At 41.2% G+C, this 13924-nt stretch overlaps 1 protein-coding gene across 1 annotated transcript; it reads left to right on the top strand.

Moving 5' to 3' along the window:
- Window positions 1-605: 605 nt before the first annotated feature.
- On the top strand, window positions 606-13924 carry LOC109896838 (60S ribosomal protein L34). Its single transcript, XM_031832041.1, has 4 exons — window positions 606-1182; window positions 1450-1549; window positions 7474-7577; window positions 13800-13924. The coding sequence occupies exons 1-4, from the start codon at window positions 1097-1099 to the stop codon at window positions 13882-13884; spliced, it is 375 nt and encodes a 124-aa protein (XP_031687901.1). The 5' UTR covers window positions 606-1096; the 3' UTR covers window positions 13885-13924.

The raw sequence follows: 13924 nt of genomic DNA, 5'->3' as shown, positions 1-13924 counted from the left end.
TAATGAACCCATCAGGGCCAGAACATGTGAAGAATATATTGTGCAATGGTTGTGAGAAAAAAAAGGTGGAAAAAGATTCCTATGTCTAATTATAAGATTCCTATGTCTATTTATTTTATATTTTTAAAACAATTACATAGATTTTCTCTCTTCTCACTAATGGCAAATTGTTGCATTCTTGTTAATAATGTTTTCCTGTTTTTATGAATAAGCTTTTCAGCATATCTCCATTTGCACAAAATACTTGCCAGCTTGCACTACAATATCTCAACCACTAGCAGATGTGTGTAAGCATGGTCTAAAGTGTGTGGGGAGGTGTGCACATTCTTACGTCAAGTAATAAATGGCAATTTCTGCATGACGCACGTACATTTTGCACTATATTTTGTATGTTCCTAAGGTTTATAAATGAGGCCAATGCACCGGCCTGCACCTACGGGTGTGAGGCTATTAGATATATAAACGTGCAATTCTCACGCCGACCTGCGAAAGGCAACAATACGCAACACAGCGTCCAGTCTGCTGGAAACTCACAGGGAAGAAGAAAAACTTCAAATTCTTAGGTAGCGACTTTAGTCCTTCCTTTTCCGGTTACTAATAGAAGGTATGGTGGCCTAAATTTTCTCGCTTATATTTAGTTTAAATAATCTGTTGTAATCTGTGTTTATATACTACGACAAATCGTATTTCAAAGATTATATTTCCAGTGTTAGAAGCCGTTAACACGTTGATGATGATATTTCATGTTATCCTAGTACTTTGTCATGGCTCTCTTAATTAAGTAGTATATCTTCAGTAACATTAGCCCAAAGCAAAAATGTCTCAATTTAGGTAACTACAAGAAAAATGCCATTGCAGTTTTGCTGCCTTAAATTGACAAACTAGGGTGTGTTCTTCCACGTAAAATCAAACGTTTTAATCTTGATACGTTTGTTAGGTAGCATATCTACTACTTGTTTACTTGGTTACACAGTCTTGCGCAGTGATGACGCCATCGGCAGTCCCCGATAGCATTTTTTAATGAACGAGCTAGCTAGTAAATTATCTCGGAATGTAATGTTGTAATCAATCGGTGTTACACGTTATACTACTAATCATGTATTTACCAGGTATCAACATGGTCCAGCGCCTAACTTACCGTCGTAGATTGTCCTACAACACCGCCTCCAACAAAACTAGGCTGTAAGTAACTAGCATGTAGCTATAGCTAGCTAATGCCATTGGCTTGTTGCTATTCCCTTGGCTTCTGTGCCATTCTTAGTTACTACAGTGCATGTTTCTTTATTATGACCTACACGGTTAGTAACGTTAGTACTGGCTTGCACGTGGTTGTATCTAGCTAGCTCTGGATTTTAAATAAAAAGTAGTCTTTGGAAAACTAATGTGAGCATGTTTTCATCCCTCAAAATATTGTTACCAACTTTGCAATGTGTAATTCCTCACTTACAGGTCCCGGACTCCTGGTAACCGCATTGTGTACCTGTACACCAAGAAGGTGGGCAAGGCACCTAAGTCTGCATGCGGAATATGCCCTGGTAGACTGCGTGGAGTAAGTATTGTCCTATGTACATCCTATCCCACTGCATAATATACACTTTTTTTTTCAGGTCTGTTACTGTTGTAGTGAAAACACTAAATGAATGACAAAGTATGTGGACTACTGCTCGACTGTCTCATTCAAAAATCATCGGCATTAATATGGAGTTGGTCCACCCTTTGCTGCTATAACAGCCTCCACTCGCCTGGGAAGGCTTTCTCCACTAAATGTTGGAACATTGCTGCGGGGACTTCCTTCCATTGAGCCACAAGAGCATTAGTGAGGTTGCACACTGATTTTGGGCCAGCATTTGGCGTTACAATTCATTTATTTTTATTTTACCTTTTATTTAACCAGGCAAGTCAGTTAAGAACAAATTCTTATTTTCATCCCAAATGTGTTTGATCAAATTGTATTAGTCATATGCGCCGACTACAAGAGGTGTATTAACTTACAGTGAAATGCTTACTTACAAGCCCCTAACCAACAATGCAGTTTAAAAAATAGGATTAAGAAATAAAAGGAGCAAGTAATTAAAGAGCAGCCGTAAAGTAACAATAGCGAGACTATATACAGGGGCTACCGGTTAGTCGAGGTAATATGTAGCTAGAGTTATTAGTGACTATGCATAGATAACAGGATCAGTGGTGTGGGCAATCCAAATAGTCTGGATAGCCATTTTATTAGATTGTCAGGAGTCTTATGGCTTGGGGAACAAAGCCGCTTAGAAGCCCCTTGAACCTTGACTTTGCACTCCGGCTACCTCTGACACTACCTGGTATAGAGGTCATGGGTGGCAGGAAGCTTGGCCCGGGTGATGTACTGGGCTGTGCGTACTACTCTCTGTAGTGCCTTGCAGAGCAGTTGCCATACTCTGCAGTGATGCAACAAGTCAGGATGGTGTAGCTGTAGAACCTTTTGAGGATCTGAGGACCCATGCCAAATCTTTTCAGTCTCATGAGGGCGAATATGTTTTGTCATGCCCTCTTCATGACTGTCTTTGTGTGCTTGGACCATGTTAGTTTTTTGATATGGGCACCAAGGAACTTAAAGCTCTCAACATGCTCCACTACAGCACCATCAATGAGAATGGGGGTGTGCTTGGTCCTCCTTTTCCTGTAGTCCGAATGGTTGCGAGATCAAATCCCTGAGCTAACGAGGTAAAATCTGTCGTTCTTCCCCTGAACAAGGCAGTTAACCCACTGTTCCTAGGCAGTCATTGAAAATAAGAATTTGTTCTTAACTGACTTGCCTAGTTAAATAAAAAGGTGTTTTTTAAAATCCACAATCATCTCCTTTGTCTTGATCCCTTTGGGATAAAGGAGATGGTTGTGGACTACAGGAAAAGGAGGAACGAACACGCCCCACCATCATCGACGGGGCTGTAGTGGAGCAGGTTGAGAGCTTCACCCTCTGCGTTAAGTTCAGGTCCCTGTGCAGGCTGGTCAAGTTCTTCAACACGGATCTCGACAAACCATTTCTGTATGGACCCCACTTTCTGCATGGGGGCATTGTCATGCTGAAACAGGAAAGGGCCTTCCCCAAACTGTTGCCACAAAGTTGGAAGCATCTAGAATTGTCTAGAATGTCATATGCTCTAGCGTTAAAATCTCTTCACTGGAACTAAGGGGCCTAGCCCAAACCATTATTCCTCTTCCACCAAACTTTACAGTTGGCACTGTATTCAGGCAGGTAGCGTTCTCCTGGCATCGGCCAACCCCAGATTAGTCCGTCGGAAGCGTGGTACATCATTATAGAGAAAGCAATTCCAATGCACCAGAACTTTACACCAGTCTAGCTGACGCTTGACTTTGCGTATGGTGATCTTAGGATCGTGGCTGCTCGGCCATGGAATCTCGGCGAACAATTATTGCACTGGCGTTGCTTCCAGAGACAGTTTGGAACTCGGTGGTGAGTGTGGCAACCGAGGACAGGCTATTTTTACGTGCTTCAGCTCTCAGCGGTTCTGTTCTGAACTTGTGCGGCCTACCACTTTGCGGTTGAGCCGTTGTTGCTCCTAGATGATTCCTCTTCACAATAACTGCACTTGCAGTTGACCGGGGCAGCTCTAGAAGAGCAGAAATTTGACAAACTTGTTGGAAAGGTGGTCTCCTATGACACGGCCACATTAAAAGTCACGGAGTTCTTCAGTATGGCCATTCTACCTACTGCCAATGTTTGCCTTTGGCGATTGCATGTCTCTGCTCTATTTTATACACCCATTGTCTGAAATAGACAAATTCACCAGTTTGAAGAGGCGTCCACTCACTGTGCGCAAACACACATATATTAATATATATGTATTAAAATCTGTGTATATATTTTACTACCACCACCATTCAAAAGTTTGAGGTCACTTTGAAATGTCCCTGTTTTTGAAAGAAAAGCACGTTTGTCCATTTAAAATAACTTAAATTGATCAGAAATAGTGTAGACTTTGTAAATGACACTGAGGAGGCAACTCCGGGATGCTGGCCTTCTAGGCAGAGTTGCAACGAAGCAGCCATATCTCAGACTGGCCAATAAAAATAAAAGATTACGGATGGGAAAAAGAACAGACACTGGACAGAGGAACTCTGCCTGGAAGGCCAGCATTCCGGAGTCGCTCAATTGGAAAAGGATTTTCTAATGATCAATTATCCTTGTAAAATTATAAACTTGGATCAGCTAACACAGGAGTGATTGTTGCTGACAATGGGCCTCTGTACGCCTGTGTAGATAATTCCATTTAAAAAAATCTATCCAGCTACAATAGTCATTTACAACATTAACAATGTCTACACTGTTTCTGATAAAATTAGCTTTTCTTTCAAAATCAAGGACATTTCTAAGTGACCCCAAACTTTTGAACGGTAGTATACATACTATGTATGTGTACACACATATACAGTGCCTTGCGAAAGTATTCGGCCCCCTTGAACTTTGCGACCTTTTGCCACATTTCAGGCTTCAAACATAAAGATATAAAACTATATTTTTTTGTGAAGAATCAACAAGTGGGACACAATCATGAAGTGGAATGACATTTTATTGGATATTTCAAACTTTTCAAAAAAATCAAAAACTGAAAAATGATTCAGCCCCCTTAAGTTAATACTTTGTAGTGCCACCTTTTGCTGCGATTACAGCTGTAAGTCGCTTGGGGTATGTCTCTATCAGTTTTGCACATCGAGAGACTGAAATTTTTTCCCATTCCTCCTTGCAAAACAGCTCGAGCTCAGTGAGGTTGGATGGAGAGCATTTGTGAACAGCAGTTTTCAGTTCTTTCCACAGATTCTCGATTGGATTCAGGTCTGGACTTTGACTTGGCCATTCTAACACCTGGATTATTATTTTTGAACCATTCCATTGTAGATTTTGCTTTATGTTTTGGATCATTGTCTTGTTGGAAGACAAATCTCCGTCCCAGTCTCAGGTCTTTTGCAGACTCCATCAGGTTTTCTTCCAGAATGGTCCTGTATTTGGCTCCATCCATCTTCCCATCAATTTTAACCATCTTCCCTGTCCCTGCTGAAGAAAAGCAGGCCCAAACCATGGTGCTGCCACCACCATGTTTGACAGTGGGGATGGTGTGTGTTCAGGGTGATGAGCTGTGTTGCTTTTACGCCAAACATAACGTTTTGCATTGTTGCCAAAAAGTTCAATTTTGGTTTCATCTGACCAGAGCACCTTCTTCCACATGTTTGGTGTGTCTCCCAGGTGGCTTGTGGCAAACTTTAAACGACACTTTTTATGGATATCTTTAAGAAATGGCTTTCTTCTTGCCACTCTTTGTGCAAGATTTGTGCAATATACGACTGATTGTTGTCCTATGGACAGAGTCTCCCACCTCAGCTGTAGATCTCTGCAGTTCATCCAGAGTGATCATGGGCCTCTTGGCTGCATCTCTGATCAGTCTTCTCCTTGTATGAGCTGAAAGTTTAGAGGGACGGCCAGGCCTTGGTAGATTTGCAGTGGTCTGATACTCCTTCCATTTCAATATTATCGCTTGCACAGTGCTCCTTGGGATGTTTAAAGCTTGGGAAATCTTTTTGTATCCAAATCCGGCTTTAAACTTCTTCACAACAGTATCTCGGACCTGCCTGGTGTGTTCCTTGTTCTTCATGATGCTCTCTGCGCATTTAACGGACCTCTTGAGACTATCACAGTGCAGGTGCATTTATACGGAGACTTGATTACACACAGGTGGATTGTATTTATCATCATTAGTCATTTAGGTCAACATTGGATCATTCAGAGATCCTCACTGAACTTCTGGAGAGAGTTTGCTGCACTGAAAGTAAAGGGGCTGAATAATTTTACACGCCCAATTTTTCAGTTTTTGATTTGTTAAGAGTTTGAAATATCCAATAAATGTCGTTCCACTTCATGATTGTGTCCCACTTGTTGATTCTTCACCAAATACATTTTCTATGGGGTTGAGATCTGGAGACTGGCTAGGCCACTCTTACGAAGCCACTCCTTCGTTGCCCGGTCGGTGTGTTTGGGATCATTGTCATGCTGAAAGACCCAGCCACGTTTCATCTTCAATGTCCTTGCTGATGGAAGCAGCAAAATTGCACGCCCAATTTTTCAGTTTTTGATTTGTTAAAAGAGTTTGAAATATCCAATAAATGTCGTTCCACTTCATGATTGTGTCCCACTTGTTGATTCTTCACAAAATAATACAGTTTTATATCTTTGTTTGAAGCCTGAAATGTGGCAAAAGGTCGCAAAGTTCAAGTATATTGAAGGTTGCCCCTGTGGTATAATATCAGTGTCTTGTTTTACTCAGTGCTGATCTGGAGACTTAACACGGAACCCAATCGTTTGCTCTCATGCACCATTGTGCATACATTTATTTTGTCCTCCCACACCAAACACGATCATGACACGCAGGTTAAAATATCAAAACAAACTCTGAACCAATTACGTTAATTTGGGGACAGGTCAAAAAGTATTAAACATTTATGGCAATTTAGCTAGCTAGCTTGCAATTGCTAGCTAATTTGTCCTGGGATATATACATTGAGTTATATAACCTGAAATGCACAAGGTCCTTTACTCCCGACAATTAATCCACACATGAAACGGTCAACCGAATCGCTTCTAGTCATCTCTCCTAGGCTTTTTCTTCTTGACTTTATATTGCGATTGGCAACTTTTGTAAATTGGGTGCGTTACCGCCACTGAACTCGTTCGTCAGTCACCCACTTGGGTATAACCAATAAGGAGATGGCACGTGGGTGCCTGCTTCTATAAACCAATGCGATGGGAGAGGGAGGACTTGCAGCGCTATCTGCGTCACAAATAGAGCTGACTTCTATTTTAGCAAAGTGAAGGTGGCATGTTATTAAACAATCTTTAAGGACAATTTCGCCTTATTTGAATTGATCTGTTCAATGTTATAGACGTGCCCAGACACTTTTGTGAAGTTTTCACTTTTGGGTAACTTACTACTCCGGCGATATACTTCCTCGTGCTCGTTCAGCGGTTGTAGGCAAAGGCTCCGAAAACATCCAAATACGTACTTTAAAACTGCAACGCTCTCAGTATACTGATGTAGGTCTTTACTCTTGTAGGCATGGATTTGTCATTCAGAACTTTATCCTTTTGTTGTATTCCGTTTTGTGCGACTCCAGCGGACTCCAACCAGCTGTGATGTTTCTGTGTAGCCCCCACAGCTGGTAGGAGACAGCCAGAATCGCACAAAATGTAATATAATGTTAAAGATTTTAAAAAACGTGTTTTGTAAACAGGTGAGATCGCAAAAAGTATCTAGGCTCTTCTAATGTACTGTAATTTGAGATTTTGTTAAAATAAAGTGAACTTCTCCTTTTAACAATGGCTGTGGCATTTCACTTTGTTTCCAAATGGTTTCTCCCATGTTTCTCCTGAACATTAACCTGGGTTCAGGTTTTGTTACATCTGCTCACAAGCATTTGTTTGTCTTAAAGATCCGGGCAGTGAGACCCCAGGTCCTGATGAGGCTCTCAAAGACAAAGAAGCACGTCAGCAGGGCCTACGGCGGTGCCATGTGTGCGAAGTGTGTACGCGATAGGTAAGAATATATCCAAAACACCGCCTTATGAAGAATCTGTACCAAGTGTTGTATGTCGGGTGAAATGTACAGTTTATAAGATAAATATCTAGCAAAATGTGACGGGTGCATGACTACAACTACCCATACTAGCGTACTACATAAACTGCCTACTATGTACATGAATAACTAGCATGAATGACTCATGTTGTGTGATGACATGAACAAATAGATTGATACAGTAGCCTATACAGTGTGTTTGGAAAGTATTCAGACCCCTTGACTTTTTCCAAATGTTATGTTATAGCCTTACTCTAAAATTGTTTGAAGAGGAACAAACCCAATTTAATCTACACAAAGCAAAGCAAAAACTTGATTTGTTATTTTTTATACATTTGCAATCAATTCTAAAAACCTATCCCATTTACATAAGTACCCTTTACTCGGTACTTTGTTGAAGCACCTTTGGCAGTGATTACAGCCTAGAGTCTTCTTGGGTATGATGCTACGAGCTTGGCACACCTGTATTTGCGGAGTTTCTCCCCTTGTTCTCTGCAAAACCCTCTCAAGTGCTGGTCAGGTTGGATGGAGTGTGTCGCTGCACAGCTATTTTCAGGTCTCTCCAGAGATGTTTGATCGGGTTCAAGTCCGGGCTCTGGAACTTTTGTAATACAACTTTAGGTATTATTTTACATTTTTACCACTTTTTCTCGCTAATTTCGTGGTATCCAATTGTTTAGTAGCTACTATCTTGTCTCATCGCTACAGCTCCCGTACGGGCTCGGGAGAGACTAAGGTTGAAAGTCATGCGTCCTCCGATACACAACCCAACCAACCCGCACTGCTTCTTAAAACATGTTACGGGAGCTCCCTCAGGGAACTCCACCCCCCCATTCAGCTGAAAAGGTGGCGCAGGGAATTAAAAAAATATTCTTTAGACATATTTAACTTTCACACATTAACAAGTCCAATACCTCAGATGAAAGATAAACATCTTGTTCATCTACCCATCATATCCGATTTTTAAAATGTTTTACAGCGAAAACACATCATATATTTATGTTAGACCACCACCAAATCAAAGGGAAAACGCAGCCATTTTTTCCAGCCAAAGATGGTCACAAAAGCAGGATTAGAGCTAAAATGAATCACTAACCTTTTGAAAATCTTCATCAGATGACACTCATATGACATGTTACACAATACATTTATGTTTTGTTCGATAATATGGATATTTATATCCACAAATCTCGGTTTACATTGACGCCATGTTCAGAACTGCCTCCAAAATATCCGGAGGAATTGTAGAAAGCTACGCCAGATAACAGAAATACTCATCATAAACTTTGACTAAAGATACATGTTCTACATATAATTAAAGATACACTGGTCTGACACTGCAACCGCTGTGTCAGATTTTTTAAGAATGTTACGGAAAAAGCCTAACATTGCAATAATCTGAGACAGCGCTCAGACGTAAAAGTATTTCTCCGCCATGTTGGAGTCAACAGAAATACGAAATTACAACAAATATTCCCTTTGATCTTTCATCAGAATGTAGTGCAAGGAGTCCTAGTTCCACAATAAATCGTTGTTTTGTTCCATAATGTCCAATACTAGTGTCCAAGTAGCTGCATTTGCTATCACTTTCAGTTTTTGGGCACGTGAGCTGCCTGCTGGTCCAGGATAACTTGCACAAAAACTTCCAAAATATATATTCCAGGTCGAATAAACTGGTCAAACTAAGTAGAGAATCAATCTTCAGGATGTTATTATCATATATATCCAATACCGTTCCAACCGGATGATACGTTTTCAGCTGGAGCCAAATGGAACGGCGGTAGCACCCACAGAGAAATGCGCCACAGGAAAATGGCGTTCTGTCGGGACACTGACTATTTCCCCTCCCATTCGGTCAAAGTTCACAGCAAATGCTCCATTCCACTTTCTACTGAATGAGGACATCTACTGGAAGGGGTAGGAAGTGCTACCAGATCCATATCTTGTTGGGAAAGGAGGGGGCGATGACGTCAAAGTTTGGAAGATTGCCTGCCCTGTGAGTTCTGTTGTACTCACAGACATAATTCAAACAGTTTTAGAAACTTGTTTTCTATCCAATAGTAATAATAATATGCATATATTAGCAATCTAGAATTATCTCTGAAAGAATTATCTCTGAACTGGAAACACTTATCTCCCTCACTAGCTTTAAGCGCCAACTGTCAGAGCAGCTCACAGATTACTGCACCTGTACACAGCCCACCTATAATTTAGCCCAAACAACTACCTCTTTCCCTACTTTATTTAATTTATTTATTTATTTTGCTCCTTTGCACCCCATTATTTTTATTTCTACTTTCCACATTCTTCCATTGCAAATCTACCATTCCAGTGTTTTAATTGCTATATTGTATTCACTTTGCCACCATGGCCTTTTTTTGCCTTTACCTCCCTTATCTCACCTCATTTGCTCACATCGTATTTAGACTTGTTTATACTGTATTATTGACTATGTTTGTTTTACTCCATGTGTAACTCTGTCGTTGTATGTGTCGAACTGCTTTGCTTTATCTTGGCCAGGTCGCAATTGTAAATGAGAACTTGTTCTCAACTTGCCTACCTGGTTAAATAAAGGTGGAAAAAAAATAAAATCTAGGACACAGTCCACTATGGGCATGCAATTCATCCAAAGTTAAAATACTGCCCAAGTTAACACAGCGCGCATCCAACCCGGAAGCCAGCTGCACCAATTTGTCGGAGGAAGCACCTGGCAACCTTGGTTAACGCTCACTGCGCCCGGCCCGCCACAGGAGTCGCGATGAGACAAGGATATCCCTACCGGCCAAGCCCTCCCTAACCCGGACCAAGCTAGGCCAATTGTGCGTCTCCCCATGGACCTCCCGCGGCCGGTTACGACAGAGCCAGAGCTTTTCACATCTTGCGCAACTCACAAAAGTGTTACCCAGTTCCAAGTTGGCCTACTTCTTCATTGCACAAAGGAATAACCTCAACCAAATTCCAAAGACTGGTCACATCCAGTGGAAGCGGTAGGAACTGAAAACAGGTTCCTATGAAATATCCCTTGGCAGTGACAACTCAGGGAACAGAGGGGGGGTGGGGGATTCTGAACAGTTAGTCCTCTGGGTTTTGCCTGCTACATTCTGTTCTGTTATACTCACAGACATGATTCAAACAGTTTTAGAAACGTCAGTGTTTTCTATCCAAATCAATGTATAATATGCATATCTTATATTCTTGGCATGAGTAGCAGGAAGTTGAAATTGGGCACGCTATTTATCCAAAAGTGAAAATTCTGCCCCCTAGCCCCAAGAGGTTACCGGACTTGCCTAGTTAAATAAGGGTGTCCAAACATACCGATTTCCAATTGTTATGAAAACTTGAAATCGGCCCTAATTTATCGGCCATTCCGATTAATCGCTCAACCTCTAGTTGGTACACTGCATTGGGTCAGGTAGTGTTCTCCTGGAATCCGCCAAACCCAGATATCTCTCGGACTGACAGATGGTTAAGTGTGTTTCATCACTCGAAGGCGTTTCCACTGCTCCAGAATCCAAAGGCTGAGAGATTTACCCCACTCCAGCGACACTTGGCATTGCGCTTGATAATCTTAGGCTTGTATGCGGCTGCTTGACCACAGAAACCCATTTCATGAAGCTCCCGACGAACAGTTCTTGTGCTGACGTTGCTTCCAGAGCAACGGAGTGAGGCGATTGAACAGCCCTTGTCTTGATTGTTTACGGAAGTTGGTTTCCTGAATTTAAGGTCTATAATCAATAGCCTACCATAAATGTGCTTGGCTATTCCATGTACAGCTACAGAAATAAGAGATCCTGCTTCTGTTGCCTGTTTGAGTGAATGTTTATACTGATTCCGTGAGCTCCAAGCCTCACTCAACCGCAAAATATCAGATAAAGCAATTTCACATTTGTCTGTTTTTAGTCTTTGCTATGCTGTAAAGGCTTTTAAAGTCGTTGGAACAGACTGGTATTATACCCCATAATGACAAGGTGAAAACAGATTTAGACATTTTTGTATTATATAAGACAACTTTACATAAGTATTCACACCCTATGCTATGAGACTTGAAATTGAGCTCAGGTGCATCTGGTTTCCATTGATCATCCTTGATGTTTCTACAACTTGATTGGAGTCCATCTGTGGTTAATACAATTGATTGGGCATGATTTGGAAAGGCACACACACATGTCTATTTAAGGGCCCTCAGTTGACAGTGAATTTCAGCAAAACTAAGCCGTGAGGTCAAAGGAATTGTCCGTAGAGCTCAGAGACAGGATTGTGTCGGCACAGATCTTGGGAGGGGTACCAAAGAATGTCTACAGCATGGAAGGTCCCCTAGAACACTATGGCATCCGTCATTCTTAAATTTTAATAAGTTTGGAACCACCAAGAGGCTTCCTGGAGCTGACCGCTGGCCAAACTGAGCAATCGATGAAGGGCCTTGGTCAGGGAGATGACAGAGAACCCGATGGTCTCTCTGACAGAGCTATAGAGTTCCTCTGTTGTGATGGTTGTCCTTCTGGAAGGTTCTCTCATCTCTGCAGCACTCTACCAATCAGGCATTTATGGTAGTGGCCAGATGGAAGCCACTCCTCAGTAAAGGCACTTGACAGCCTGCTTGGAGTTTGCAAAAAGGCACCTAAAGACTCTGACTATGCGACACAAGATTCTCTGGTCTGATAAAACCAAGATTGAACTCTTTGCCCTGAATGCCTGTTGTCACATCCGGCAGCATCATGCTGTGGGGCGGTTTTTCAGCCTCAGGGACTGGGAGACTAGTCAGGATTACATGGTGTCCAGACAGGCTACTTACTGAATGGAATTATATACGCCCATGGAGAATTGGCACACCCTGGTAAAATCACCCGCCAATCAAAGCCTCTAGAGCAAATATTTTATCTTTAAAACATATATATTTTTAAACTAGCCAAACCTTAGGCTTTCCAAAAGTAGGCACTAAGATAATCAATTGACAAGGAAAGTGTGAAGGAGAGAGCTATGTATGCCGATGAAATTGACAATCCTTAAAATAACAAATACACGCAACATGTCAGTTGCCTATTTATCAGCGACGACGCTGATTTTCAAGTGGGAGAGTGAAGGATTTTTTAAATACTGTGAGGAACTATTATTTTGCTGTGTCTATATATAAAAATAAACGGACTTAACAGGACAGAAACCAGACACATGCTCACATGGTGCATGTAAATTATGGTATGAAATAAACCAAAACTTGTTTCTCAGAAGTGTGGCAGGTGGTTAACTCTGCAAACAACGTTTTCACTCCGAGAACCAGACCTGTACATTTTGTAATACAATCATGAAATTATTTTTTTTCACCAAATGACAGCGGTTCCAATTGACACATTAGCGCATTATAGGCCTCGGAGACTGGACAACCTTGTTGATTAATTATTCAATCTGACACTGTTTTTGAAAGATCTATTTACTAGCACGCAAAGAAATAAAGTCCACAAACTTTTTTCACTGAAGTGCCATAGCCTATAGCTACCCCTGCGTATCATCAGTTGGAAAGACAGATTAATTTAGCAAAACAATTGCTTATCATTAGTGAACTCCCACTATTGGGTAGTTTATCAACATGAAAATTACATTTATAAAAATATATCCTGAAATGACTGTCTTCATCCATAACTCAGTGACATGGATATTCAATTACCGTAACAGCCCTAATCCTCCTGCCCCATGGGTGGTTCTGGTTGATAATGTTTACTTGCATATTGGACTAACTATGCCAGAAAGATGTTCTATTCAAGACGCCAGCCAGCTCTAGTTGAATTTCTATCCATAGCAATTTAAGTGCAGTTTGTTTGCTTCAGCAGCCTCTGGTCTTGTGAGTTCCATGTGTTAGGATTAAAAACTACATTCTTTAGTCAAGTCTGATCCTGATCACATCTCTCCCTAACTGTTCAATTGTGATTTAAGTAGATGATGGTTTTAGCTGGTTTTGTCAACTAGTATCACTTTGGGAGATTTGTCCTGGGGTGTGCTGTTAAAAGCAGTGACACTTCCTATGTGCAAAAAATAAAGATGGATGTTTCTGCAATGGTCTTTGCAACATGCATTCATTCGATTTTTCTTAGTGTTGACATTTGGTCAGTATTTGTAAAGTAACCATTAAAGGCATGTCCTGAACATCTCAGTTAACTGAACCACTAACCTTCACCCTTCTGTCTACCACAGGATCAAGCGTGCTTTCCTGATTGAGGAGCAGAAGATCGTTGTCAAGGTCCTTAAAGCACAGGCACAGAGTCAAAAATCTAAGTAAATGTGTATTTGTACTGCAACATTAAAATAATTGAACTATG

Source organism: Oncorhynchus kisutch, linkage group LG9 (genome assembly GCF_002021735.2).
Source record: "Oncorhynchus kisutch isolate 150728-3 linkage group LG9, Okis_V2, whole genome shotgun sequence".
Lineage (NCBI taxonomy): Eukaryota > Metazoa > Chordata > Actinopteri > Salmoniformes > Salmonidae > Oncorhynchus > Oncorhynchus kisutch.
This window is presented reverse-complemented; position numbering and strand designations above follow the sequence as displayed.